Source organism: Convolutriloba macropyga, chromosome 15 (assembly GCF_964194025.1).
Source record: "Convolutriloba macropyga chromosome 15, txConMacr16.3, whole genome shotgun sequence".
Taxonomy (NCBI): Eukaryota; Metazoa; Xenacoelomorpha; order Acoela; family Convolutidae; genus Convolutriloba; species Convolutriloba macropyga.
In genome coordinates, this window is record NC_134482.1 from 15,242,380 (window position 1) to 15,269,526 (window position 27,147).

At 32.6% G+C, this 27,147-nt stretch overlaps 2 protein-coding genes across 4 annotated transcripts in view; one reads left to right on the forward strand and one right to left on the reverse strand.

The window, feature by feature from the left end:
* Positions 1–27,147, forward strand: part of LOC142354649 (uncharacterized) — a 35,645-nt gene that overhangs the window by 6,972 nt on the left and 1,526 nt on the right. For both annotated transcript variants that reach the window (XM_075406994.1, XM_075406995.1), the window contains exons 2-3: positions 19,267–19,444; positions 23,614–23,755. In XM_075406994.1, the coding sequence (XP_075263109.1) occupies positions 19,267–19,444; positions 23,614–23,755 (320 nt within the window). The remainder of the gene's footprint in view (positions 1–19,266; positions 19,445–23,613; positions 23,756–27,147) is intronic.
* LOC142354650 (uncharacterized) lies at positions 1,780–18,733 on the reverse strand. 2 transcript variants are annotated; one of them, XM_075406996.1, is made up of 2 exons: positions 18,386–18,733; positions 1,780–2,313 (listed from the first exon to the last, which is right to left on the reverse strand). In XM_075406996.1, the coding sequence occupies exons 1-2, from the start codon at positions 18,547–18,549 to the stop codon at positions 2,130–2,132; spliced, it is 348 nt and encodes a 115-aa protein (XP_075263111.1). In that variant the 5' UTR covers positions 18,550–18,733; the 3' UTR covers positions 1,780–2,129. The 2 variants fall into 2 exon arrangements, 1 of the variants encoding a protein (XP_075263111.1); XR_012761107.1 differs by lacking the exon at positions 1,780–2,313 and adding an exon at positions 12,380–12,709.

The window sequence follows — 27,147 nt, forward strand, 5'->3', positions numbered from 1 at the left end:
GTCAAATTTAATATCCTTCTCATTTTGCAGTAATTTATAATTTGATGAAAGCATCTAATAATTAGTTTAAGAAGTGAGAAAAATGATAAGTTGAAGGGCTAGTAGCTCAAACTGGTTTTTTTATGCAAGAAATACAAAATATGACATAAAATAATGAGGGACTGTATGTCGGCTTGAATTTCAAGGTTTCATTTCTTCGTGGATTAGGTTTTAATACTCCCAGTGTTATCGGGTATCTGACATTTGTGATATCTAACCACAGTATTTATACTAACAGTTGAAAATTAGTTTCTTGAAGTGTATTCCAATCACTTGTTATCTGATTCTAATAACGGAGGTGGCAATGGAAAGCTTGCTTTTGAAAAATGAGTTCAAATTAATTCAAATCATTTTTTGCTAAAGAATTCTTAAGAATTTGAAAATAAATTTTACGACTGTGTCTAGTTTTTGGACTATTCACTTGTCTTTTGCAACTTAAGATCTCGGCGTAAAATTTCTTACAATCTAAATAGTGAACGAACTGAATTTCTAATTTGATGTAGCAATTTAAAATTGAATGTTGAATTATGGGCCACAAAACTGCTGGGACTAATTGATCATCCTTAAACACTGGAAAATTATTGTCAATTGACAGCAATATTTGTCAAGTGTTTACTCGGTGATCATGAAGCAGGGGGCAATCGTTATTTGGAACAAATTAGATCAAAGTAATTTCTCATTTAAGAGTTTTTAATTTTGAAAAAATGTTTTCAACTTTTTGTATGCAACCTATGCTACCTTCCCAGATGTTTCAATAGTTCCGAATTTTTTTTACTGAACATCAAAACAAATTGGGTAGCAGAACAACATGATTTATCCAACATGATTTATCACAACATGATATTATTTATTTTAAATTTGAATAGTTTTAGAATAATTTTGAAATGCAGCTACACTTTTAAAGTTGGGTTGAATTAGTTTTCCAAATAAAACTTTGACGCAAAAATTCATCCAAAAAAGGTAATCTGTTTAGGAGTTATGAAGATTTATAAGATTTATTTCAAATTTCACCCGCAATTGCTTGTGTAGTATTGCTAATTGGATAATTGCCACCGCAATTACCGATACTACAGAGTGTTTATAATTATTTAACCGTCGACTTTGTGAACACTTTAGACTTAGTCTAAACTGACGGAATATTAAGAGAGAGCTATGCTGCGTGAAATGCGTTGAGTGAAAGAATTCATTATTCATGGCCCAATGCTGCTGTGTATTTAATATTGAATAGGCCATGGCGGCTGACTCACTGCAGCTATTGATACGCAATTGCTTGTAACTATTAAGAAAGGGAATTTGTTTCGCTCTACACTAGCGAGCTTTGAAAGGATAATGTCAAAAAGAAGAGCTTATTGGCCAAATTGTTCAGTTATTCTATCAATTTGTTTTGACTTAATTTTTTGTCAAATTTTTCCTCTTGAACAAAATACCGAAAAATCTTTTTCTGAACCCGTGTTAAATTTTCAAAATTTAATGGTTTCAAAAAATTTGAAGTCTCTTATAAAGTTTCATTTTCTGTAAATCATTGATGGACTTTAGTTTAGGTCGGTTGTGCTAAAGACAAAATATCTAGATATTAGTAGTTTCGATAACAAAAGGAAAACGCGCTAGAAAAAACAGTTAATTTGAGGTGTTTTTTATCAAGAATCGAAACGTACTTGAATTTATTCGATATTAAGATATAAAGTAAAGCACAACTCTTGAGCCTGGTATCAGTTTACAAAAGGCTGCTAGTGTTTTCCTTTGTATTAATCAAAATTCAACATTGTATCAAATGAAAAAATTGTTCTGCTGAGCAACGCATAAATTTCTATCAAAAAGAGGAAAGCAATATTTCGAAAGGACAGCATTGATATTGCTTAGCCTTAATTCCGTATTAATACTGTTAATTAGTAGTAACATTTATCTTATCAATACCTCAGCTTAATTACTAAAATGCTGGAAAACCAAAGTGATGACAACTTAAATTTGTCGAAACATTTTCAACTTAAATCTACAATTAATTAATTAATAGGCGTTTGGTTTTTATAGAAAGTTTTACTTTGACAAATGTGGAACCAATTTTAAGACGGTTAGAACTCTTCTTAAATTGATTAACTCTCCCCATTAAGTGCTCGTTTTTTCTCAAGTAGATATATCTCCATGGGAATGTTTAGTAATCCATTCCTGACCCAGTAGAGAATGGCAGCTGACAGGTCCTCCTCTGATTCGAGTGGTCTCATTTTGTTTTTATTGCACTTCCAGAATATCACTGTTTGGTGTAAGTCCTCCATACTCCTGTAAAGTTCAAACCCTTGATCAACTCTTTCTCCCCTGTCGCATCTTAACGTCACTTTCTCCAGTGCAACCCGGGCTGGGGTAGTAGAAATGTGAATTTAACTTGCGAGGGTGGGGGGGGGGGGTCCCAAGTGTTGAAAAAGCAGTCTGCGCCATACTTGTTGTCACCCTAATTCAAATCATATTCTGTTACTTCGAATTATAAGCGCGTTATGTCGAATCATCAGCCAACAGTTTCGGACAACGACGCCTTAATTCTCAGTGTTTTCAGTTCAGAGAATTCAAAATCATCGTCACATCAATTCGATAATACATAAGATCAGTCTCGGAACATGTTCTTTCGACTACGATGCGTACTGTTTTATGAAAGACCGTTGACTCCAGTTAGTATAGGCGACAATGATTTAGAAGCCTTGAATATCAATCACCTGTTGTTTGGCAACAAGAACGTTACTTGCGCATGAAATTTTGTCGATCATCGAAAGTTCTTCCGACAAAATTAAAATTAAGTAAATCGCATAAGGGATAGATTTCCATAATTGTGTTGAATAAAATTGAAAATATTGAACAAGGCCAATTTGTTGGATAATGAAAGGCAGCGACTAATGAAGATATTATAACCTGGATAGAGTTACAGAGAGCATCAAAAGATCTGTGAATTGATCGAAATTTGGACGAAAAAGGAGTTTCCAAAAGGCCAATATTGAAGCTACATCTTGTGCTACTAAATAGAAAATATATTCTTGCCTTGGAGAACAAGCTGGGCAAAGTTGGAGCTCAGCCTACTGTGCATATTAAATCGCAGTATGATTAATTCAAACCGGAATTAAGAAAAAATTAGCCAGAATTTAATATGAACAGGAATCAAAGTCCATTTTGATTTGAGTACCTGAAAACCGTGCGTCAAGGGCAACTGAAATTCACACTAAAACAATGCAGTTATCAGCTTATCAGCAAGAATATTGCAGCAACGTATGCTCACATCAACACTGATATTCCATCAGATTCTTCAAATTCTTATGAATTTGCTGATGTTATTTTTAAAGGTTAAAAAAATTTTCCATCTGATTAACGGCTATTCTGAGACGCCAGATTGTCAGTTTAATTTTTAATCTTTCGCAGTTTTGTCAGCATTCTGCCAATATCGTTAAATACAAACAAATGGGAAATGGACAGGAAAATCACGTAACCTTGCAGTTTAAATCAGAGCTCAAAAAATTGGAAAATGATTTGAAATCAGAGAAATTTAAACTTACATACAGCGTGCAATAAAGCGCATTTCGTGGGTTTTAAATTACTTGTTACTCGTTTTGTTTTAAATCTTAATAGTGATTGCAATTTTTAATCTGACTTATTAGATTTTAAATTTTTTAATTTTATTAATTTTTAATCTGACTTTTTTCGAAGTAAAAAACTGACTCACTTTTTTTCGAAGTAATCTGACTGTTTATTGCTGTTTTTCGGCAGCTAGTGTAGTTTCTTCACTGGTCTTACTGGAGTTGTCTGAGAATCAAAAATTGATTCTTAGCAAATTTAAATAAATATCTTTATAAGAGTGTTTCGAGAAGTGCACTCGAATCTCATTGGCCATTTTTACAAACTTTTTTGAAACTCTCTGTAAGGTTAGCGGAGGCAATGGGCTAATAAAATTCACGGCGGAATTATTGATTTTCAAATTAATGCAGTTAGTGAAAACTTTGATAGTATGAATTTATAATTGTTCCGTAATCTCCAGGGAAGCAAATTGTCATCTGGGATGAATGGTTAAAATTGCCCTTACATAAAAAATTGAAATTTTCGGAAGTTATTCGTTTTCCGTTGATACGAGAAGGAAATCTTTCAGGGGAACACTTTTGCACTGATGGGCACTTTTTTTCTGTTCAATGTTTAGACAGTCGTGGATTTTTGGAGTCTTTTTTAAGAGAATTTACTAACTGCGTTGAAGTCTCCGTATTGTTATGCATTGAAAAATTGAAATAAAAAATTGAGATGTGAATGCGGTCACATTGGCAAAAAATCGTGTAAATACTAGGTCATTTCAATATACACAGAACACGTGAAAATTAACTTCTTTCATTCGTAAACTTAAAATGAAGTGCTGACTGAGTTCAAAGGAATCAATCCAATTATATTACGTCATAGAAAACCTACAATTTCTTTTATCATCTTGCGGAGAGCAGCAGGCAGTATAAGCCAAAATTTACTTTCTCGTAAAACTTACCAATTTGCTGTTTCTGGACTAATATTGATCGTCAAGAATAAGAAGAGAGCCGAGTACCTTGTTTCCGAAATTGATATCAAATGAATATCCCCAAACACTTATTGATAGCTAATTTTTTTCAAAATTATTCGAAGAGACTGCTAATTTATATTATATCCAGTACTTCAACTGCGCTTGCCCCATAAATTAAACAGAAATTACAAGACGTATATTTTATAAAAGGAGATCAGGGGAGACATTAAGCATGTTTTGAAGTTTACCTTGATTGGCTAAAAAAGTCTGAAAGGTTACCTCGATTTTTTCAGATTATCTTGATCGCTAAAAGTACGAAAAGAAGCCTTGATTTTTCAGTTTCTTGATTAGTGAAAAAAGATTGCAAAGGTTCCTTAAAATACCAAGCATCTTGATTGGTTGAAAAACAGAAAAGTGTCCTTAAATTTTTCAGTGTATCGATTGGTTTAAAATTAGAAAAGAGTACATTGATCTCTTCGAGACATTGAGTATCGATTGGTTAAAAATAGGAAAGAGTACCTTGATATTTTCAGAGTATCTTGATTGGTTGAAAAATATGAAAGGGCACCTTGATTTTTTTGATCCGACCCCACTTGTGGGGGAGGAACTATATACTCAAATGGGGTTTTTTGTTCAGACAATTTTGACTGATCGATATACTCATCGTAGAGAAATGCGAGTGGTATCATCAAAAAGCTCGTCCAGGGTAGAATGAGGAATTAAAAAGATTTTTTTTGAATTTCGTTTTTTCCGAGGAGTTATCCTCATACAATTTTATTAATAGCTAAATTTTTTAAAAAATTTTTGAAGAGACTCCTATCTGATATTATTTCCAGTACTTCAACTGTGCATGCCCAATAAATAACACAGAAATTACGAGACGTATGTTTTATACAAGGAGATCACGGGAGACATTAAGCATGTTTTGAGGGTACCTTGATTGGCTCAAAAGTATGAAAGGTTACCTTGATTTTTCAGAGTTTCTTGATTAGTAAAAGAAGTTTGAAAAGTTTTCCTGATTTTTTCACAGTATCTTGATTGGTTGAAAAATATGAAAATGTACCTTAAATTTTTCAGAGTATCAATTGGTTTAAAAATCAGAAAGAGTAAGTACCTTGATCTCTTCAGAGTATCGATAGGTTAAAAATAGGAAAGAGTACCTTGATCTCTTCAGAGTATCGATAGGTTAAAAATAGGAAAGAGTACCTTGATATTTTCAGAGTATCTTGATTGGTTGAAAAACATAAAAGTGTACCTTAAATTTTTCGGAGTATCGATTGGTTTAAAAACAGGAAAGAGTACCTTGAGCTCTTCAGAGTACCGATAGGTTAACAATAGGAAAGAGTACCTTGATCTCTTCAGAGTATCGATAGGTTAAAAATAGGAAAGATTACCTTGATATTTTCAGAGTATCTTGATTGTTTAAAAAACATAAAAAAAATTTCAGAGTATCGATTGGTTTAAAAATAGGAAAGAGTACCTTGATCTCTTCAGAGTATCGATAGATTAAAAATAGGAAAGAGTAACTTGATCTCTTCAGAGTATCGATTGGCTTAAAAATAGGAAAGAGTACCTTGATCTCTTCAGAGTATCGATAGGTTAACAATAGGAAAGAGTACCTTGATCTCTTCAGAGCATCGATAGGTTAAAAATAGGAAAGAGTACCTTGATAATTTCCGAGTATCTTGTTCGGTTGAAAAACATAAAAAATTTTTCAGAGTATCGATAAGTTAAAAATAGGAAAGAGTACCTTGATCTCTTCAGAGTATCGATAGGTTAAAAATAGGAAAGATTACCTTGATATTTTCAGAGTATCTTGATTGTTTAAAAAACATAAAAAAAAATTTCAGAGTATCGATTGGTTTAAAAATAGGAAAGAGTACCTTGATCTCTTCAGAGTATCGATAGGTTAAAAATAGGAAAGAGTAACTTGATCTCTTCAGAGTATCGATTGGCTTAAAAATAGGAAAGAGTACCTTGATCTCTTCAGAGTATCGATAGGTTAAAAATAGGAAATAGTACCTTGATCTCTTCAGAGTATCGATAGGTTAAAAACAGGAAAGAGTACCTTCATATTTTCAGAGTTTCTTGTTTGGTTTAAAAAAATGAAAGTGTACCTTAAATTTTTCAGAGTATGGATTGGTTTAAAAATCGGAAAGAGTACCTTGATCTCTTCAGAGTATTGATAGGTTAAAAATAGGAAAGAGTACCTTGATCTCTTCAGAATATCGATAGGTTAAAAATAGGAAAGAATTTATCCTCAGAGTATCGATTGGTTTAAAAATAGGAAAGAGTACCTTGAGCTCTTCAGAGTATCGATAGGTTAACAATAGGAAAGAGTACCTTGATCTCTTCAGAGCATCGATAGGTTAAAAATAGGAAAGAGTACCTTGATAATTTCAGAGTATCTTGTTCGGTTGAAAAACATAAAAAAATTTTCAGAGTATCGATAGGTTAAAAATAGGAAAGAGTACCTTGATCTCTTCAGAGTATCGATAGGTTAAAAATAGGAAAGATTACCTTGATATTTTCAGAGTATCTTGATTGTTTAAAAAACATAAAACAAATTTCAGAGTATCGATTGGTTTAAAAATAGGAAATAGTACCTTGATCTCTTCAGAGTATCGATAGGTTAAAAACAGGAAAGAGTACCTTCATATTTTCAGAGTTTCTTGTTTGGTTTAAAAAAATGAAAGTGTACCTTAAATTTTTCAGAGTATGGATTGGTTTAAAAATCGGAAAGAGTACCTTGATCTCTTCAGAGTATTGATAGGTTAAAAATAGGAAAGAGTACCTTGATCTCTTCAGAATATCGATAGGTTAAAAATAGGAAAGAATTTATCCTCAGAGTATCGATTGGTTTAAAAATAGGAAAGAGTACCTTGAGCTCTTCAGAGTATCGATAGGTTAAAAATAGGAAATAGTACCTTGATCTCTTCAGAGTATCGATAGGTTAAAAACAGGAAAGAGTACCTTCATATTTTCAGAGTTTCTTGTTTGGTTTAAAAAAATGAAAGTGTACCTTAAATTTTTCAGAGTATGGATTGGTTTAAAAATCGGAAAGAGTACCTTGATCTCTTCAGAGTATTGATAGGTTAAAAATAGGAAAGAGTACCTTGATCTCTTCAGAATATCGATAGGTTAAAAATAGGAAAGAATTTATCCTCAGAGTATCGATTGGTTTAAAAATAGGAAAGAGTACCTTGAGCTCTTCAGAGTATCGATAGGTTAACAATAGGAAAGAGTACCTTGATCTCTTCAGAGCATCGATAGGTTAAAAATAGGAAAGAGTACCTTGATAATTTCAGAGTATCTTGTTCGGTTGAAAAACATAAAAAATTTTTCAGAGTATCGATTGGTTTAAAAATAGGAAAGAGTACCTTGATCTCTTCAGAGTATCGATAGGTTAAAAACAGGAAAGAGTAACTTGATCTCTTCAGAGTATCGATTGGCTTAAAAATAGGAAAGAGTACCTTGATCTCTTCAGAGTATCGATAGGTTAAAAATAGGAAAGAGTACCTTGATCTCTTCAGAGTATCGATAGGTTAAAAATAGGAAAGAGTACCTTGATATTTTCAGAGTATCTTGTTTGGTTTAAAAATATGAAAGTGTACCTTAAATTTTTCAGAGTATGGATTGGTTTAAAAATCGGAAAGAGTACCTTGATCTCTTCAGAGTATTGATAGGTTAAAAATAGGAAAGAGTACCATGATCTCTTCAGAATATCGATAGGTTAAAAATAGTAAAGAATTTCTCCTCAGAATATCGATTGGTTTAAAAACAGGAAAGAGTACCTTGAGCTCTTCAGAGTATCGATAGGTTAACAATAGGAAAGAGTACCTTGATCTCCTCAGAGTATCGATAGGTTAAAAATAGGAAAGAGTACCTTGATATTTTCAGAGTATCTTGATTGGTTGAAAAACATAAAAAATTTTTCAGAGTATCGATTGGTTTAAAAATAGGAAAGAGTACCTTGATCTCTTCAGAGTATCGATAGGTTAAAAATAGGAAAGAGTAACTTGATCTCTTCAGAGTATTGATTGGCTTAAAAATAGGAAAGAGTACCTTGATCTCTTCAGAGTATCGATAGGTTAAAAATAGGAAAGAGTACCTTGATCTCTTCAGAGTATCGATAGGTTAAAAATAGGAAAGAGTAGTTACTTTTTCTTTTTAGTCGTATTTAATTTCCTGTACAATGACCCGGTTTGATTGGCTGTTCCTGGAAGAGTAGATGAGCCGATGTTCTGATATTAGAAGATAGATAATGGCTTTCATGAATTTGAAAACATTTGTTTTCCAAAATGAAAAAAAAACATTTCAACTTCGCAATTTTGTTCCTTTTATTGTCTGTTTGTTACCTGGTCTCGTTGATTAAAGGTTAAAGATGACATTATTGATGTCAAGGGAAGGTGTCAAAAGGGACTGGTGTTACAAAATCTAACGTTTTTAAAGAATTCGTTATGACTTTACTGGCTTCGACACGTGTTTTTCACAAAAAAATTAAACTAATTTTTGATTTTTGTCATATTTGACCTTCTTTTTGTAGAAGTAAGACTTGTTCTGGATAAATGCAGGTCTCGAGGGCTTCCTTTGCAAGAATAATCGAACCTATTCAATTTTTTCATTTTGTAATTAATGGCTTTTATGTCTTTGGAAATAAATGTTTTTCGAAAAAAATCAAGTATAATTTTGCGTTTTTTCTTCTTTATCTAATTGTTGCTTATTTTCAATAATGAGCGGCCACATAATACGTTATCGTTGTTCGATGAAGGTGCAGTCAATTATATTTTGGGCGCCAAAGTATGGCTTTACGGCTTCCAAAGCATTTTCTGGCAAGTTTTAGTTGATTATTAGTTTAATGTTTATTAGTTGCTCTTTTTGTAACTGCATAAAAAACTGAATATCAAGAGCTCTTAATTCACTTCTATAGAAGCATTTGCAATTGTAAACCTATGGGATATTTTAATTGATTCCTAATGGTTTTCATTACTTCGAAATTAATTGTTTTTTTTTTAAATTCATTGAATTTTCTAACTTTAAAGTATCTGTTCTTTTTTGTCTAATTGTTACCAAGCTTTATTATGAACTGCTGAATAACCATTTTTGCTGGTGAATTACAAGTTATTTTGTTTGTTTTCAGTTTTATCTGACGCTATTTTAACTTTGTTATTAAGTTTTGTTTTTTAAAACGGACATAAATTTTTTGATGTAATTAATGTTTGTTATTGTTGTTTGATTTACCCGTTCGTCTGTGCTTGCTTTCTTAATATCGGCATTTCTCATCAATCTAATGCATCATTTTTTACTCCACTGAGTTATTTGCTTTGGAGGCTATCTTTTCGTTCATACACCAGTTTTTTTTTTGAAAAATACTTGAATTTTGTGTTTTTCCATCTGTTCCTCATTTGGTAGACAATTATGCCAAAATTGTGGATGAGCGGGGTCGGAACCTTATGTGCGATCGCACATTACCGCGCCGCCCTGTTATTATAATGCTTAATCATAAATTGAGCGCACAATTTTGTAAACACAATGCGCAACTGGAGTTAGTCAAATTTGTCTGAGTAGTATTTATGGTTTTATTAATGCACTTAATGAATAAAGAAGTAAACAAGTGTTTTTGGAATACATTTGATTGTCATGTGTAAATGAAAGGCATAGTTTGTTCATTGATTACTGAAAATTCCTTTTAGTTTAAAAAAGCAGGTAAACTTTACTGTTTAAAGTCATAAGAAACCCTTAGATGAATATTTATTTCGATTCTCTGATTGAGTTCTTGAGTTTCTGCTCATATATCTTGAGATTTTTCATCTAGAATAAAGTCCCATCTTTATTTATCAAAAACATTTGTCAAATTTATTATCCTTTTCATTTTGCAGTAATTTATAACTTGATGAAAGCATCTAATAATTAGTTTAAGAAGTGAGAAAAATGATAAGTTGAAGAACTAGTAGCTCAAACTGGTTTTTTATGCAAGAAATACAAAATATGACATTAAAAATAATTGGGGTCCGTATGTCGGCTTGAATTTCAAGGTTTCATTTCTTCGTGGATTAGGTTTTAATACTCCCAGTGTTATCGAGTATCTGACATTTGTGATATCTAACCACAGTATTTATACTAACAGTTGAAATTTAGTTTCTTGAAGTGTATTCCAATCACTTGTTATCTGATTCTAATAACGGAGGTGGCAATGGAAATCTTGCTTTTGAAAAATGAGTTCAAGTTAATTCAAATCAATTTTTGCTAAAGAATTCTTAAGAATTTGAAAATAAATTTTACGACTGTGTCTAGTTTTTGGACTATTTACTTGTCTTTTGCAACTTAAGATCTCGGCGTAAAATTTCTTACAATCTAAATAGTGAACGAACTGAATTTCTAATTTTATGTAGCAATTTAAAATTGAATGTTGAATTATGGGCCACAAAACTGCTGGGACTAATTGATCATCCTTAAACACTGGAAAATTATTGTCAATTGACAGCAATATTTGTCAAGTGTTTACTCCGTGATCATAAAGCAGGGGGCAATCATTATTTGGAACAAATTAGATCAAAGTGATTTCTCATTTAAGAGTTTTTAATTTTGAAAAAAAGTTTTCAACTTTTTGTATACAACCTATGCTACATTCCCAGATGTTTCAATAGTTCCGAATTTTTTTTACTGAACATAAAAACAAATTGGGTAGCAGAACAACATGATTTATCCAACATGATTTATCACAACATGATATTATTTATTTTAAATTTGAATAGTTTTAGAATAATTTTGAAATGCAGCTACACTTTTAAAGTTGGGTTGAATTAGTTTTCCAAATAAAACTTTGACGCAAAAATTAACCCAAAAAAGGTAATCTGTTTAGGAGTTATGAAGATTTATAAGATTTATTTCAAATTTCACCCGCAATTGCTTGTGTAGTATTGCTAATTGGATAATTGCCACCGCAATTACCGATACTACAGAGTGTTTATAATTATTTAACCGTCGACTTTGTGAACACTTTAGACTTAGTCTAAACTGACGGAATATTAAGAGAGAGCTATGCTGCGTGAAATGCGTTGAGTGAAAGAATTCATTATTCATGGCCCAATGCTGCTGTGTATTTAATATTGAATAGGCCATGGCGGCTGACTCACTGCAGCTATTGATACGCAATTGCTTGTAACTATTAAGAAAGGGAATTTGTTTCGCTCTACACTAGCGAGCTTTGAAAGGAAAATGTCAAAAAGAGGAGCTTATTGGCCAAATTGTTCAGTTATTCTATCAATTTGTTTTGACTTAATTTTTGTCAAATTTTTCCTCTTGAACAAAATACCGAAAAATCTTTTTCTGAACCCGTATTAAATTTTCAAAATTTAATGGTTTCAAAAAATTTGAAGTCTCTTATAAAGTTTCATTTTCTGTAAATCATTGATGGACTTTAGTTTAGGTCGGTTGTGTTTAAAGACAAAATATCTAGATATTAGTAGTTTCGATAACAAAAGGAAAACGCGCTAGAAAAAACAGTTAAATTGAGGTGTTTTTTATCAAGAACCGAAACGTAGTTGAATTTATTCGGTATTAAGATATAAAGTAAAGCACAACTCTTGAGCCTGGTATCAGTTTACAAAAGGCTGCTAGTGTTTTCCTTTGTATTAATCAAAATTCAACATTGTATCAAATGAACAAATTGTTCTGCTGAGCAACGCATAAATTTCTATCAAAAAGAGGAAAGCAATATTTCGAAAGGACAGCATTGATATTGCTTAGCCTTAATTCTGTATTAATACTGTTAATTAGTAGTAACATTTATCTTATCAATACCTCAGCTTAATTACTGAAATGCTTGAAAACCAAAGTGATGACAACTTAAATTTGTCGAAACATTTTCAACTTAAATCTACAATTAATTAATTAATAGGCGTTTAGTTTTTATAGAAAGTTTTACTTTGACAAATGTGGAACCAATTTTAAGACGGTTAGAACTCTTCTTAATTTGATTAACTCTCTCCATTTAGTGCTCGTTTTTTCTCAAGTAGATATATCTCCATGGGAATGTTTAGTAATCCATTCCGGACCCAGTAGAGAATGGCAGCTGACAGGTCCTCCTCTGATTCGAGTGGTCTCATTTTATTTTTATTGCACTTCCAGAATATCACTGTTTGGTGTAAGTCCTCCATACTCCTGTAAAGTTCAAACCCTGGATCGACTCATTCGCGTGCCCTGTCGCGTCTTAACGTCACTTTCTCAGAAATGTGAAAATATGAATTTAACTTGCGATGGTGGGGGGGGGGGGGAGGAGGGGCTCCCAAATGTTAAAAAAGCAGTCTGCGCCATACTTTTTGTCACCCTAATTCAAATCATATTCTGTTACCTCGAATTATAAGCTCGTTATGTCGAATCATAAGCCAACAGTTTCGGACAACGACGCCTTAATTCTCAGTGTTTTCAGTTCAGAGAATTCAAAATCATCGTCACATCAATTCGATAATACATAAGATCAGTCTCGGAACATGTTCTTTCGACTACGATGCGTATTGTTTTATGAAAGACCGTTGACTCCAGTTAGTATAGACGACAATAATTTAGAAGCTTTGAATATCAATCACCTGTTGTTTGGCAACAAGAACGTTACTTGCGCATGAAATTTTGTCGATCATCGAAAGTTCTTCCGACAAAATTAAAATTAAGCAAATCGTATAAGGGAGATTTCATTATTTGTGTTGAATAAAATTGAAAATATGGAACAAGACAAATTTGTTGGATAATGAAAGGCAGCGACAAATGAAGATATTATAACCTGGATAGAGTTACAGAGAGCATCAAAGGATCTGTGAATTGATCGAAATTTGGACGAAAAAAGGAGTTTCCAAAAGGCCAATAGTGAAGCTATATCTTGTGCTACTAAGTGGAAAATATCTTTTCGCCTTGGAGAACAAGGTGGGCAAAGTTGGAGCTCAGCCTACTGTGCATATTAAATCGCAGTATGTGATTAATTCAAACCGGGATTTAGCAAAAATTAGCCAGAATTTAACATGAATAGGAATCAAAGTCCATTTTGATTTGAGTAACTGAAAACTGTACGTCAAGGGCAACTGAAATTCACACTAAAACAATGCAGCCATCAGCTTATCAGCAAATATTTTGCAACAATGTATGGGCACATCAACACTGATATTCCATCAGATTTTTCAAATTCTTATGATTTACCTGAGGTTATTTTTAAAAGTTGAACAATTTTTCCATCTGATTAACGGCTATTCTGAGACGCCAGATTGTCAGTTTAATTTTTAATCTTTTGGAGTTTTGTCTGCGTTCTGCCAATATCGTTAAATACAAACAAATGAGAAATTGACAGCAAAATTACGTAACCTTGCTGTATGAACCAGAGCTCAAAAAATTAGCAAAATGATTTAAAATCTGAGAAATTTATAAACTTAAACCGACATACAGCGTGCAATGAAACGCAATTTATGGGTTGTAAGTTACTTGTTACTGGTTTTGTTTCCTTTAATCTTAATAGTGATTGCAACTTCAAATCTGACTTAGAAGAGAATAAATGTTGGTGGTCTCAAACTTTCTCTCTTAAGAACAAGGCTTCTAAGTCAAAGAAATTTTTTTTTCGAAGTACAGGTACAGTGTCTATTGCTGTTTGTCGGCGGCTAGTGTAGTTTCTTCGCTGGTGTTACTGGAGTCAACTGAGAATCGAAAATTGATTCTTAGCAAATGTAATTAAATGTCTTTATTAGAGTGTTTAATAAGTGCACTCGAATCTCATTGGCAATTTTTACAAACTTTTTTTCACGGCGTAATTCACGGCGTAATTATTGATTTTCAAATTACTGTAGTTAGTGAAAACTTTGATAGTGTGAATTTGTCATTGTTCCGTAATCTCCACGAAAGCAAATTGTCATCTGAGATGAATGGTTAAAGATGCCCTTACATAAAAAATTGAAATTTTCGGAAGTTATTCGTTTTCCGTTGATACGAGAAGAAATTTTTTTCAGGGGCACACTTTTGCACTGATGGGCTTTTGCAATGTTTAAACAGTGGTTGATTTATGGTGTCTTTTAAAGAAAATTTACTTGCTGGGTAGAAATCTCCGTATTGTTTTGCAATAAAAAATGAAACCAAAACGAGATGTAAATGGTCACATTTGCAAAAATTCGTGCAAATACTAAGTCTTATCAATTTTTGACAACACTGTTTTTCAATATACGCAGAACACGTGAAAACTAACTTCTCTCGTTCGTGAACTTAAAATAAAATGCTGACTGAGTTCAAAGGATTCAATCCAATTATATTACGTTATAGAAAACCTATAATTTGTTTTATCATCTTGCTGAGAGCATCAGTATAAGCCAATATTTGTTTTCTCGTGAAACAAACCAATTCCCTGTTTCGGGACTGATATCGATCGTCAACAATAAGAAGAGATCTTAGCACCTTGTTTCCAAAATTGATATCAAATAAATATCCCCAAACACTTATTGATAGCTAAATTTTTTCAAAATTATTCGAAGAGACTGCTAATTTATATTATATCCAGTACTTCAACTGCGCTTGTCCCATAAATTAAACAGAAATTGCAAGACGTATATTTTATACAAGGAGATCAGGGGAGACTTTTAAGCATGTTTTGAAGTTTACCTTGATTGGCTAAAAAAGTCTGAAAGGTTACCTCGATTTTTTCAGATTATCTTGATCGCTAAAAGTACGAAAAGAAACCTTGATTTTTCAGTTTCTTGATTAGTGAAAAAAGATTGCAAAGTTTTTTTGAAATACCAAGCATCTTGATTGGTTGAAAAACAGAAAAGTGTCCTTAAATTTTTCAGTGTATCGATTGGTTTAAAATTAGAAAAGAATACCTTGATATTTTCAGAGTATCGATAGGTTAAAAATAGGAAAGAGTAACTTGATCTCTTCAGAGTATCGATTGGCTTAAAAATAGGAAAGAGTACCTTGATCTCTTCAGAGTATCGATAGGTTAAAAATAGGAAATAGTACCTTGATCTCTTCAGAGTATCGATAGGTTAAAAATAGGAAAGAGTACCTTGATATTTTCAGAGTATCTTGATTGGTTGAAAAAAATGAAAGGGCACCTTGATTTTTTTGATCCGACCCCACTTGTGGTGGAGGAACTATATACTCAAATGGGGTTTTTTGTTCAGACAATTTTGGCTGATCGATATACTCATCGTAGAGAAATACGATTGGTATCATTAAAAAGCTCGTCCAGCGTAGAATTAGGAATTTAAAAGATTTTTTTGAATTTCGTTTTTTCCGAGGAGTTATCGAGGTTCAAAGGTTTGCGTGAACACAAGACATTTGGCATGATTTTGTTTAATTTTAGCGTAATTTTTGTTCAAATTCAGTTTTTTTTTGTTCAAATTAAGTATTTTTTGTTCAAATTAAGTTTTTTTTTAAAAAATTTAACTCAAAATTACACTTCAGGCTACAACATGAAACAATTTTAGTGTTTCTAATAGACGAAAGTCGATAAAAAGACTAGCTATGGTCTAATAAGGAAGTTGACTATAAAAAAATTCGAATTCTATTTGAGCGCTTTTTTTAGAAAACTTCTCATATTTTTTCATTCTTTGAAAACACTTTCTAAAAACTCATTTTTTAAAGGCTAGCCACTTCTCATATCAAGTTTTCTGTTAATGACAAACACGTTTTACAATCAATGGATTCACAATGAACAAAAAAATGTTTTAAAGGAATCTCTGACGTTTTTTTGGCTTCGAATCTTGGTTTTTGTAATTTTTGATGAAACCTTGGTTTTCCTTTTGAGATTTTACCAAATTTTGGAGTCCTATGGCATAGACTCTAAATGTGCACTAGATTTTGTTATGAGCATTAGGTGTAGCTATATAGTGCTTTGAGTAGACAGCTATTGGCTGTTAAGGCTTTGAAAATAAAAGTTCAATAAAAGAAGACAATTATAAACTTATTTTCGTGAACTGTAAGTTAATCACAGTAATGACAGGACGTTTCCTTCCTACTGTCCTACCGCCATTAAATTTAATCTTGTTAGCGGTCTTATCTTCTAACTATTAATTATATGTTTTTATAGCCGCAAAGTTTCAAAAAAAATAAAAATTCTTGGTTATTTTGGGATTATTGGTTTCTTTTGAAATCTTATCACGTTAGCTTAATTTTGGCTTTGAGAAGATGTTCAACTAATCATAAAAAATTTTTTCATAGGAAAACTTATTGTATGAATGGCTTCACCCCTTTCTTCTCACTTTTCGCTACTGAATTTTTTAGTGTTCTGCCTGTATTTGTTGTTGTTTTCATAGTCATAAGAATTATTGTGAATTTTCCAAATTAGCCTATATTTTGTCTTTTTCATAGTCAGTGATTTGATATATTGTCTTTTTGATGACATATGAATAACAATGCTCCTTGTCGTCCCATCGAGGCATATTTTGGCGTATTTGTTGGCTTCCATTAAAAGCTATTGAATTTAATGGCTTCGATACTACGGTAATCTGATAATGGCTTTGCTTCTCAACATTTGCGAGGTTTGATTGTATTTTCTTCATTTTTGTTGATTGTTTAAAGTCATATTGCTGAAAAAGAAGAGGCCCATTGCTGTTAAAAATTTAATTGAGAATTGGTAAGTTTTTGCTGAAAAGTTTGTTCTCTAATGGCTTCGACAATTTTCACGCTCTTTTTTTGACTTTGCTGTTTTTATCTGTTTCTTATTCTTCAGGTAGCTGTAAAATATTGACCTGTCTCATAAGCTAGTAAAAAATTATTGAATGAATGATGTTACCGAAGCAGTATGTTCATATTGGTTAGTCTTAAAGTTTATGATACTCTAAATTTTCAAAGATTTTTCAAAATTTTCAGTTCTTGTTGTTCTTTTCGTGAACTTGTAACTTATTCTCGTCCTTGAAAGATCCCGTCCAATTCCTTGAATTGCAAAAACTAACATGTTTACTGATATGATGTCGTAACTGATGTTTTGTTTGTTGGACGATATGCGTTTTCATAAAGTTTTTGTGAGTGGTGTATTTGTGTATCTTTTTCACTTCTTTTAGCACATTCGGGTAATAACAGATCTCAATGATTTTTAATTGTGGCGCAAATGAACTTACTCATTTTTTCAATATAATTTTGAGCTGAATTAGTATAAATTAAATTTGAAATAAAAATACCTAATATTCAGATCATACCTAATGATTTTAATGGCTCCAATAATTTTTGTTTTCGCAAACTGTTTGTAATTTTCTGAGTTTTTCTGCAACTTTGGTCGGTTCCTTTGGCTTACCATTACCAAAGACAGGTCCCATTGGTTTCATAGGGACTTTTAGTAAATTTATCAAAAAATTTTTTCGTTATAAGCTAATGATTTTCAAGACTTTTGAATTTATTTGGTTTAAATAATGTTGACTGATTTTTGAAATGTGCTTCATTTTTTCTTCTCTTTGTCGACTTGTTAGCTAGTCTCGTTAAGGAAAATTTCAATCTGATAAAAGTAAATTTGTAAAGTTACAGTTTTATTTGATTGCATTTTGACGTTGTTACTAGGTGCTTCTAAATTTAGATAATGAGTTTTTGCAAAGAAAATTTTGTTTTTGCTTATTTTGTTGTTTGTTTTTTCTCGAAGTCTTTGTAACGTCAGATCTCGTGAACGCTGTATTGAGGCATGGTATTTTGTAACTCAATTAGCAGTTAGATTTTGTAACGATTTTTTAAAACTCAAACACCTATTTTTGTTAGCTCTTCATTTGGTTAAAAGTTAAGTCATAATTGTAGTTGAGCTCGGGTCGGAACATCATGTGCGAACACAAATTAGCGAGCCTCCTTGTTTAGAGTATCGATGGGTCAAAAAACAGGAATGAGTACCTTGATCTTTTGAGAAACTTCTCTTCTCTCGAGTGCATATCACATATGAGTTGTTTCAGCCGATCAAACAAGTTGTCCTTTGCGTAGTCAAGTAACACTAATCTGCCGCTTTCCTTAGAAGCTATTATGAACTCAAGAATAATACAGGATTTAAACCTTTCCATTTTTGATCATCGTAAATTTGAAAAAAAATGTATATATCGATATATTGAATTATCGATTAAAATTATAAATATTTCAATTGAAAAAAATCACACACTAACGATAAATGTTCCAAAAAGTTACGATAAAGGTAATAACGTTGTTGCGTTTCTAAATTAATAATGTTAGGCTAAAAGTTGTTATGAAATTAGTTTAACAGTTTTATTTGAAGAACTTCAAGGCTGTTCATCGTCTACATTGTCTAAATTGTTTGAAAGCATATTATTGCAAAGGTCATAGATTGAAATGATGGCAATTTAGTACAATAGAGATATGAAATTTTGGGTTCAAAAAGACCATGGAAATTAATTTTTTTGTTGGTACATCGGACACGTTCATCTTTAAACTCGCTCGTTGACGAAGAGCTGTTATCGAAGAAACTTAACCCCAACCACTCAAATGTTTTTAAATAATGAAGACGCCTATTAATTCGGTTTTTTCCATTTATATCACCTCCCACCCACTCATCCCCCCCCCCCCGAACATACACACACATACACACACAAATACGCACACACAAACACACACACCACGCATAAAGGAAATTAAAGCACTTTACCATAGCCACCGTATATAGACGGTAGTGGGGATGGTGTCCTGTCCATTAATTTTGGATGGGCTGGGGAGGGGAGGGGTGTTACAGCGGGGAATGCTCATCTAACTCGTGGGTTTGTTTTGAGCAAGTGCAAGCTCTGACAGCTGAGCAGATAGCAGACTTCAAGGCAGCTTTTGACACTTTCGACGCAGACGGATCAGGGTCTATAGATGCAGATGAATTAGGACATATTATGACCACAATGGGAAAGGAAATGTCCAGGGATGAGATAGAAGACCTCATAAGGAACGTCGACGAAGATGGTCAGTGCTAATGATTGCACCCTATTCATAGGGTCAATTTGCAAGATCATATAATGTTCTCGCAGTAAATGATTATCTTGCAACGTCTTGTTAGAATCTCGCAAAAAAAATGGTTATCTTGCGGGATCTTGAGAAAATTTTGCAAAAAAAGATTATCTTGCAACATGTTGAAAGAATCTTGCAAGATTCTTGAAAGTTGGTTTTGGTCGAGGTTTGTTCTCATTGATTGTTTAAAGCGGTGAATGCGGTGAAAAAAAAACTTTATCGCCTGATAGCGGTGAAATTACGTAATTTAACCGCTGATTCACATTAATTCAACGCTCTGAAAAAGTGTCCAAATTATATGAGATAAGCAGTGATTGCAATGAACTTACTTAAATTCACCGCTTAGAAAAGAGTGTTAAAATTGTGTGAGACCAGCTGTGATTGCGGTGCAATTAATGGGGAGTAAGGGAGGAATTGTTAAATTTAAGCCCCCCCTAAAATTACCCCTTAATTTTACATCTTTTTGACACTTTCGCTAAGCGGTGACTTTATGTAATTTCACCAATACAGTAGGCGGTGAACTTAAAAAAATCACCACATTTAACAGCTAAAATATGTAATTTCACTTCTGAAAATTGCAAATCTTAGAAAAATTCACCGCTAATGTTCTAGAAAAAGTAGAGTGAATTTGATTTATATTCAAAACAAAAATACTAGAAGTTAGTGAGAGATGGTGCAGAAGAGGAAGAAGTGCAAAACATGCAGAAAGTGAGAGGTTCAAACCCCTGTAAGGACGGTGAAATTCGGTGACCTTTTGTAAGTTCACCGCTTTCTATAGCGGTGAAATTACATAATTTAACCGCGAAATTATGTACGAAATTTGCGGTGGAAAAAACATTTTATTCACCGCTTATCTTACATATTTTTCCGATTTTTCATCGAACTGGGATAATATCATTAAGTCTATCACAGAACTGACAAACTGTTGTCGGAGTTCAGAACGGGTTTTCTTTGAAAACCACATTTTTTTCTAATTCTCGCCCGCAAATTTGCTGATGTTTAAAAATAAAAGCTGAACGACAGTAATTTGTAAACACGTGCTCTTGGGGGCCTCAAACTTTCAATTTTCAGGTTTTCTGATGATAAACTTGTAGAGTTGGTAAATACTATACCAAAATAAAACACTAAACATTAACAGGTTAAAATTTATGTAATAGAACATAATGGGTTACTGTATCTCCCAATTGACATTGATTTCGAAAAAATGTTCAAAAATGATTTCATACAGCTTTGGATATAAATTTATTTCTATCAATTCAAAATAGTCTGAGAAATAGTTTTATTTTCCAGTACGTTCATCTTTAGGGTTGTTTGCACTATATTGTGAATACAGTCACAATGATACCATCACTGGGGGGGGGGGGGCTGAATCTCATACAGGATGTTTTCTTCCCATTTGAGAACTGCAATCGGACTGAATTTTTTTATTGGACTAAATGATATTATTTATTTGCTATTTTCATAGTAAAATCATAGTAAATTCAGTATTTGCAAGCTGAATTTATTTCTGAGAACTCTTTTCTCAGGCTGATTGTTTTACAGAAAAAAAGTTACTATAATTCAGCGCTGAAAATAAATGTCACCTCAGTCCTGGTGGTCCCTTTAGGTACGTTTAGTTCTCAAATTGGTTTGAAATTTAATTTCTGTCAACGCTATCAGTATTGGCTCTGAGGGTGATCCAAAGGTAGCAACCATTTACTGTGGGAGTCGTTCGGGTGAAGAAAAAAATCTTTGTTTGATCCATCTTTAAAAACAACACCACGACAAGCATCGAATACAGTTCAACCCCCGGCTCAGTTTTTTTGCATTTTTTATTGACAACCTGAGTTGAATATTGTTAACTTGTAAGAAAATGAGAGTTTCTTACGGGTTCTTGCAAGGTGAAAAAACGCCTTACAAGTTCTTCTGCCAATACACTTGCGAGTTTTTATAAGTTTAACTTACAACTTACAAATTCTTTCATGTTAACCATCCAACTTCAATCTATTGGCTAAGTTGGGAAACGGGACTTTCTATAAGATATTCCGTCATCCCATAAACCTTTGTGTGGTCAAAAGTTTCAAGTTTTTTTTAAATAGCAAGTTTTCACAAGATAGACGTTCTGCCGAAACTGAAGTATAATATTAGAGAATTAATGCTTTATGTTAAAGTGTTACAGGAATTCTCCAGGTAAATAAAATTGATGATCAAAATTGATAATCAGACCACTGTTAATTATGATAGAAAATCAGCAATAAAATCTAGAAATGGGAGGCTGCTAAAAAGTGAAATACAGTTAAATTTAACAGGAAAAAACACAGTTAACTTAGCTGAAGGAAAAAATGTAGTTCAAAAATTTAATTTCCACGGTAACATTTATATGAAATGATTGCAGGCCCGCAACTCTTTTTTGTCGACATTGGGCATTAATTGAAAAAACGCGCTCTAGAGAAAAACAACTGGGTTCAACGCTTGACCGGAACGAACTCGCGAGAGTTTCACAACTTAACCAACTGTTTTGCAATATCTGGCATTCTTACAAGTTAAGCATTCAACCTTTACGTTGTACAAGTTAACCTCCAACTGGTACGTTCAACTTCCAAGTTCTTACAACTTGACCAGCTTCCTGAAAAAACTTGTAGAACCTTATATGAAAGTGATGATCCCGTTTCGAATCGGGTTGATTTTATGATAAATGCAAATTGATTTCCCGTTGGCCTTAATAGTTTCAAAACTTCTAGGATGCAAGACTCAATTTTTTTTATCTATTCTGAAAAATGGCTCAAATAATTATTTAATTAGTTTGCTGCTTGAATTCTGCCTTGCCACAATATTTTTTGTCTAAATTAGCACCCTTTGTTTTGTAAGTTTTGACGACAATATTTTTAGGTTATTGAAATTCTATTCCCTTGAAGTGTTGCTAGCAGTCACACAAAAAATTTTTCTTTACACATAACCTTTTTCTTTCCTGGAGATCCAAAAAACAATGATCAGTCGTGAAATGTTCTCTTAACTTTTACAGGTAATACTTTCATGAACATTTAGGTATGGTTGATGCTGTGCAACGGTAACAACTGTATAGATGTGGGGTTGTTCACATTTTGATTTTGCACAGAATTAGGTTCCTGAATGAAGAGGTTATAAAAATATACTAGCATTACTGTCTCTCTCTTCCTGTTGCGGCTTTATCTTACCATTGAAATGATTTCTTTGAAAGTAGTTTGATTGATTCGTAAGAAAATTAATTTAATTTTTGCTGAAATTGCTACAAAATAGGACTCAAAAACAAGCGGTGACATCTTCTAAATAAAACAAAAACATCTGTAGTTTTTCAAATGCTCTATCGCCTAAGATTAAAAAGAAAAAAACCAGCTTTTGAACTTCATCACTACTTGAAAAAATTACAAAATTTTATACCAAGAAAACATGAAATGCTTTTTCTGCTGTTCCAATTTTTTTACACTTTCTGTAAAAAGCATTATTTTGAATGCTTTTTTAACCTTCGGTTTTTGTTTGTCTCTGCTGCTTCGTTTCATTTGACCACATGGTTTTAATTAAATTCTTTTGTTCTCAAACGTCACTCATCTCATTAGATTGAATAAACAAAACCGAAAGCCATTGTTTAAGTTGTCAACGAAGAAAAAATCTACTGGAACTTGCATGTTAAATAAACAAGGTTAGATCATTTATTACTCAAAAATTTGAAAACAGATTTTTTGGATTTTTTACACAAATTTTTGGTAGAGGTAATTTTTAAATTCTTCTATTAGGTTTTCATTTTTTTCTTTTTTCAGCACAGTATTTAGTATAACGGTTCGCATAGATTAAGGTAAATTCTGAGTTGGTTTATATTAGGTTTGTTGAAGCTGTTTGTCGGAAAATTATAACCAAAGTTATTAAATTAAGGCGTCTTAGTTTTGCTATAATGCAAATGTAATTAGCTCCCTTGCAAATATTATAGGAAATTAAGATTTTGATTGTTTTTGAAACGCAAGGTTGGCAAGTTTTTTCAGCGTTGTTTCAAGGAATAATTATCGGAAAAACACAATTTTGTAAAAACATCAATCAAAAAATCCTTGCCTTCAATTTTGTTAGTTCCTTTTGAAGGGGAAATTTTCATGGAAAAAGAATAGGTACCATTTCAGGAAGTGGTTGCATAGAATTTGAGGAGTTCTTGGAAATGATGGTTGTTCACATGAATGACCAGACAGAAGAGGAGGAGATTGAGAGAATGTTCGAGTGCTTCGACAAAGACAACGACAAATACATCTCACAGGCTGAGCTAAGGTCCCTTGAAAATGCATTGTATATATAACATAGAATTTTGGTAACCAACGCTTAGAAAATCGATACTGCAGCAGAACTCTGTTGCAGGCTAGGCCGTGGTTTTGGAGAGAATTTTCCGAGTACTTTAAACTCCCCAAATATTCCCAAACCGAGGTTTCGTTCGATTATGCTCATTAACAAGACCATAAAACCCCCGGGAGGGAAGGGCGGGGAGCTTAGCTATGATTCCTCAAGATTGCGTTACTTAGCTATTGTTGTATATTGCGTAGACCTAACAAAGTTGATTCTGCAGCAAAATTTAGGAGTAATTTCATTAACTCAAGAATTTTGCCACCTAGCCCGGGTTGAGGATTATTACACTGAAGGAAGCCACTGATTGATTTGCGGTGAAGAGCGCTGAAAATAAATATTTTTCACCGCAAAGCGTACACAACATGTAGTGAATGTATAACAATAGCGGTGAATGTGGTGATTTTTGCTAGAGTTGCAGTGAATTTAGCTGTAAAATTCAACTTTCCACGGAAATAATACAATAGACTTAGATTTTTTTGGTCAGCGCAATTGCTTTGTGAAATTTTGACTTTTTTGACAATCTACTCACTACAAAATAATCCAGAAATAAGTTGATTGAAAAGTTAAACAATACTACACCTGACCAACAGGACGATTGAAAAAAGTCTCACGTATTGAAAAAAGTCTCTGACCGGCAGCCGAACAGTCTCACATATTCAGATAAAACTAAAAATTTTGACATTGCTAAAATTCTTAAAGCTAAAGTCCTGATAGCCAAATTTAATCATTTGAAGTCTATCATTTAACCCGAGCACAAGCTTTGAAAAAAGTTTTGGCATCTGAACCTTTCACTGACATGATTTCATTCGAAAAAAAATGTTTTATTGGCCTCTAAAAAATTCGAAAACAAAAATTTAAAAAACTTTAAAAAATTTAAATATTGAAAAGTCGCTCTAATTCGTGATTTTTGTAACATCAAAACGATTTCATGTTCACTAGAATCTCTCGAGAAACTCTTCTTTCATTCCTCTCTGTAGAGCCAAAACTCGAAAAAGTTTTTAAATTTGAAAGAAAACATTTGTTTCCAAAGCAAATATCTTTAAAACTATTTCAACATAACACAAAAAAGGCCAGCTTTAAAAAAAAAGAACTGCGAATTTTATTAAAAGGTTGATAAAATTCTTGATTTTATTATCTTCATAACCAATAAATTGTCTCTACAGACCATCCAGTAACCATTTTAAGGTCTCAAAAAGTTTTTTTGCCCATAAAGGTCAAAACATTCAAAAGGAAGGGCGGGGAGCTTAGCTATGATTCCTCAAGATTGCGTTACTTAGCTATTGTTGTATATTGCGTAGACCTAACAAAGTTGATTCTGCAGCAAAATTTAGGTGTAATTTCATTAACTCAGAATTTTGCCACCTAGCCCGGGTTGAGGATTATTACACTGAAGGAAGCCACTGATTGATTTGCGGTGAAGAGCGCTGAAAATAATTATTTTTCACCGCAAAGCGTACACAACATGTAGTGAATGTACAACAATAGCGGTGAATGTGGTGATTTTTGCTACAGTTGCAGTGAATTTAGCTGTAAAATTCAACTTTCCACGGAAATAATACAATAGACCTAGATTTTTTTGGTCAGCGCAACTGCTTTGTGAAATTTTGACTTTTTTGACAATCTACTCACTACAAAATAATCCAGAAATAAGTTGATTGAAAAGTTAAACAATACTACACCTGACCAACAAGACGATTGAAAAAAGTCTCACGTATTGAACAAAGTCTCTGACCGGCAGCCGAACAGTCTCACATATTTAGATAAAACTAAAAATTTTGACATTGCTAAAATTCTTAAAGCTAAAGTCCTGATAGCCAAATTTAATCATTTGAAGTCTATCATTTAACCCGAGCACAAGCTTTGAAAAAAGTTTTGGCATCTAAGCCTTTCCTTGACATGATTTCATTCGAAAAAAAATGTTTTATTGGCCTCTAAAAAATTCGAAAACAAAAATTTAAAAAACTTTAAAAATTTAAATATTGAAAAGTCGCTCTAATTCGTGATTTTTGTAACATCAAAACGATTTCATGTTCACTAGAATCTCTCGAGAAACTCTTCTTTCATTCCTCTCTGTAGAGCCAAAACTCGAAAAAGTTTTTAAATTTGAAAGAAAACATTTGTTTTCAAAGCAAATATCTTTAAAACTATTTCAACATAACACAAAAATGGCCAGCTTTAAAAAAAAGAGCTGCGAATTTTATTAAAAAGTTGCTAAAATTCTTGATTTTATTATCTTCATAACCAATAAGTTGTCTCTACAGACCATCCAGTAACCATTTTAAGGTCTCAAAAAGTTTTTTTGCCCATAAAGGTCAAAACATTCAAAAGGAAGGGCGGGGAGCTTAGCTATGATTCCTCAAGATTGCGTTACTTAGCTATTGTTGTATTTTGCGTAGACCTAACAAAGTTGATTCTGCAGCAAAATTTAGGTGTAATTTCATTAACTCAGAATTTTGCCACCTAGCCCGGGTTGAGGATTATTACACTGAAGGTAGCCACTGATTGATTTGCGGTGAAGAGCGCTGAAAATAAATATTTTTCACCGCAAAGCGTACACAACATGTAGTGAATGTATAACAATAGCGGTGAATGTGGTGATTTTTGCTAGAGTTGCAGTGAATTTAGCTGTAAAATTCAACTTTCCACGGAAATAATACAATAGACTTAGATTTTTTTGGTCAGCGCAACTGCTTTGTGAAATTTTGACTTTTTTGACAATCTACTCACTACAAAATAATCCAGAAATAAGTTGATTGAAAAGTTAAACAATACTACACCTGACCAACAGGACGATTGAAAAAAGTCTCACGTATTGAACAAAGTCTCTGACCGGCAGCCGAACAGTCTCACATATTTAGATAAAACTAAAAATTTTGACATTGCTAAAATTCTTAAAGCTAAAGTCCTGATAGCCAAATTTAATCATTTGAAGTCTATCATTTAACCCGAGCACAAGCTTTGAAAAAAGTTTTGGCATCTAAGCCTTTCCTTGACATGATTTCATTCGAAAAAAAAATGTTTTATTGGCCTCTAAAAAATTCGAAAACAAAAATTTAAAAAACTTTAAAAAATTTAAATATTGAAAAGTCGCTCTAATTCGTGATTTTTGTAACATCAAAACGATTTCATGTTCACTAGAATCTCTCGAGAAACTCTTCTTTCATTCCTCTCTGTAGAGCCAAAACTCGAAAAAGTTTTTAAATTTGAAAGAAAACATTTGTTTCCAAAGCAAATATCTTTAAAACTATTTCAACATAACACAAAAATGGCCAGCTTTAAAAAAAAGAACTGCGAATTTTATTAAAAAGTTGCTAAAATTC

What these genes read in the sequence shown, in the direction of transcription:
- LOC142354650 (XM_075406996.1), bottom strand. Translation starts at nt 18,549, where the DNA reads ATGGAAAGGTTTAAATCCTGTATTATTCTTGAGTTCATAATAGCTTCT. An exon ending in AAGTTTCTCAAAAGATCAAG is followed by an intron (nt 2,314 to 18,385) that starts GTACTCATTCCT and finishes TGAACTTTACAG; the next exon opens with GAGTATGGAGGACTTACACC.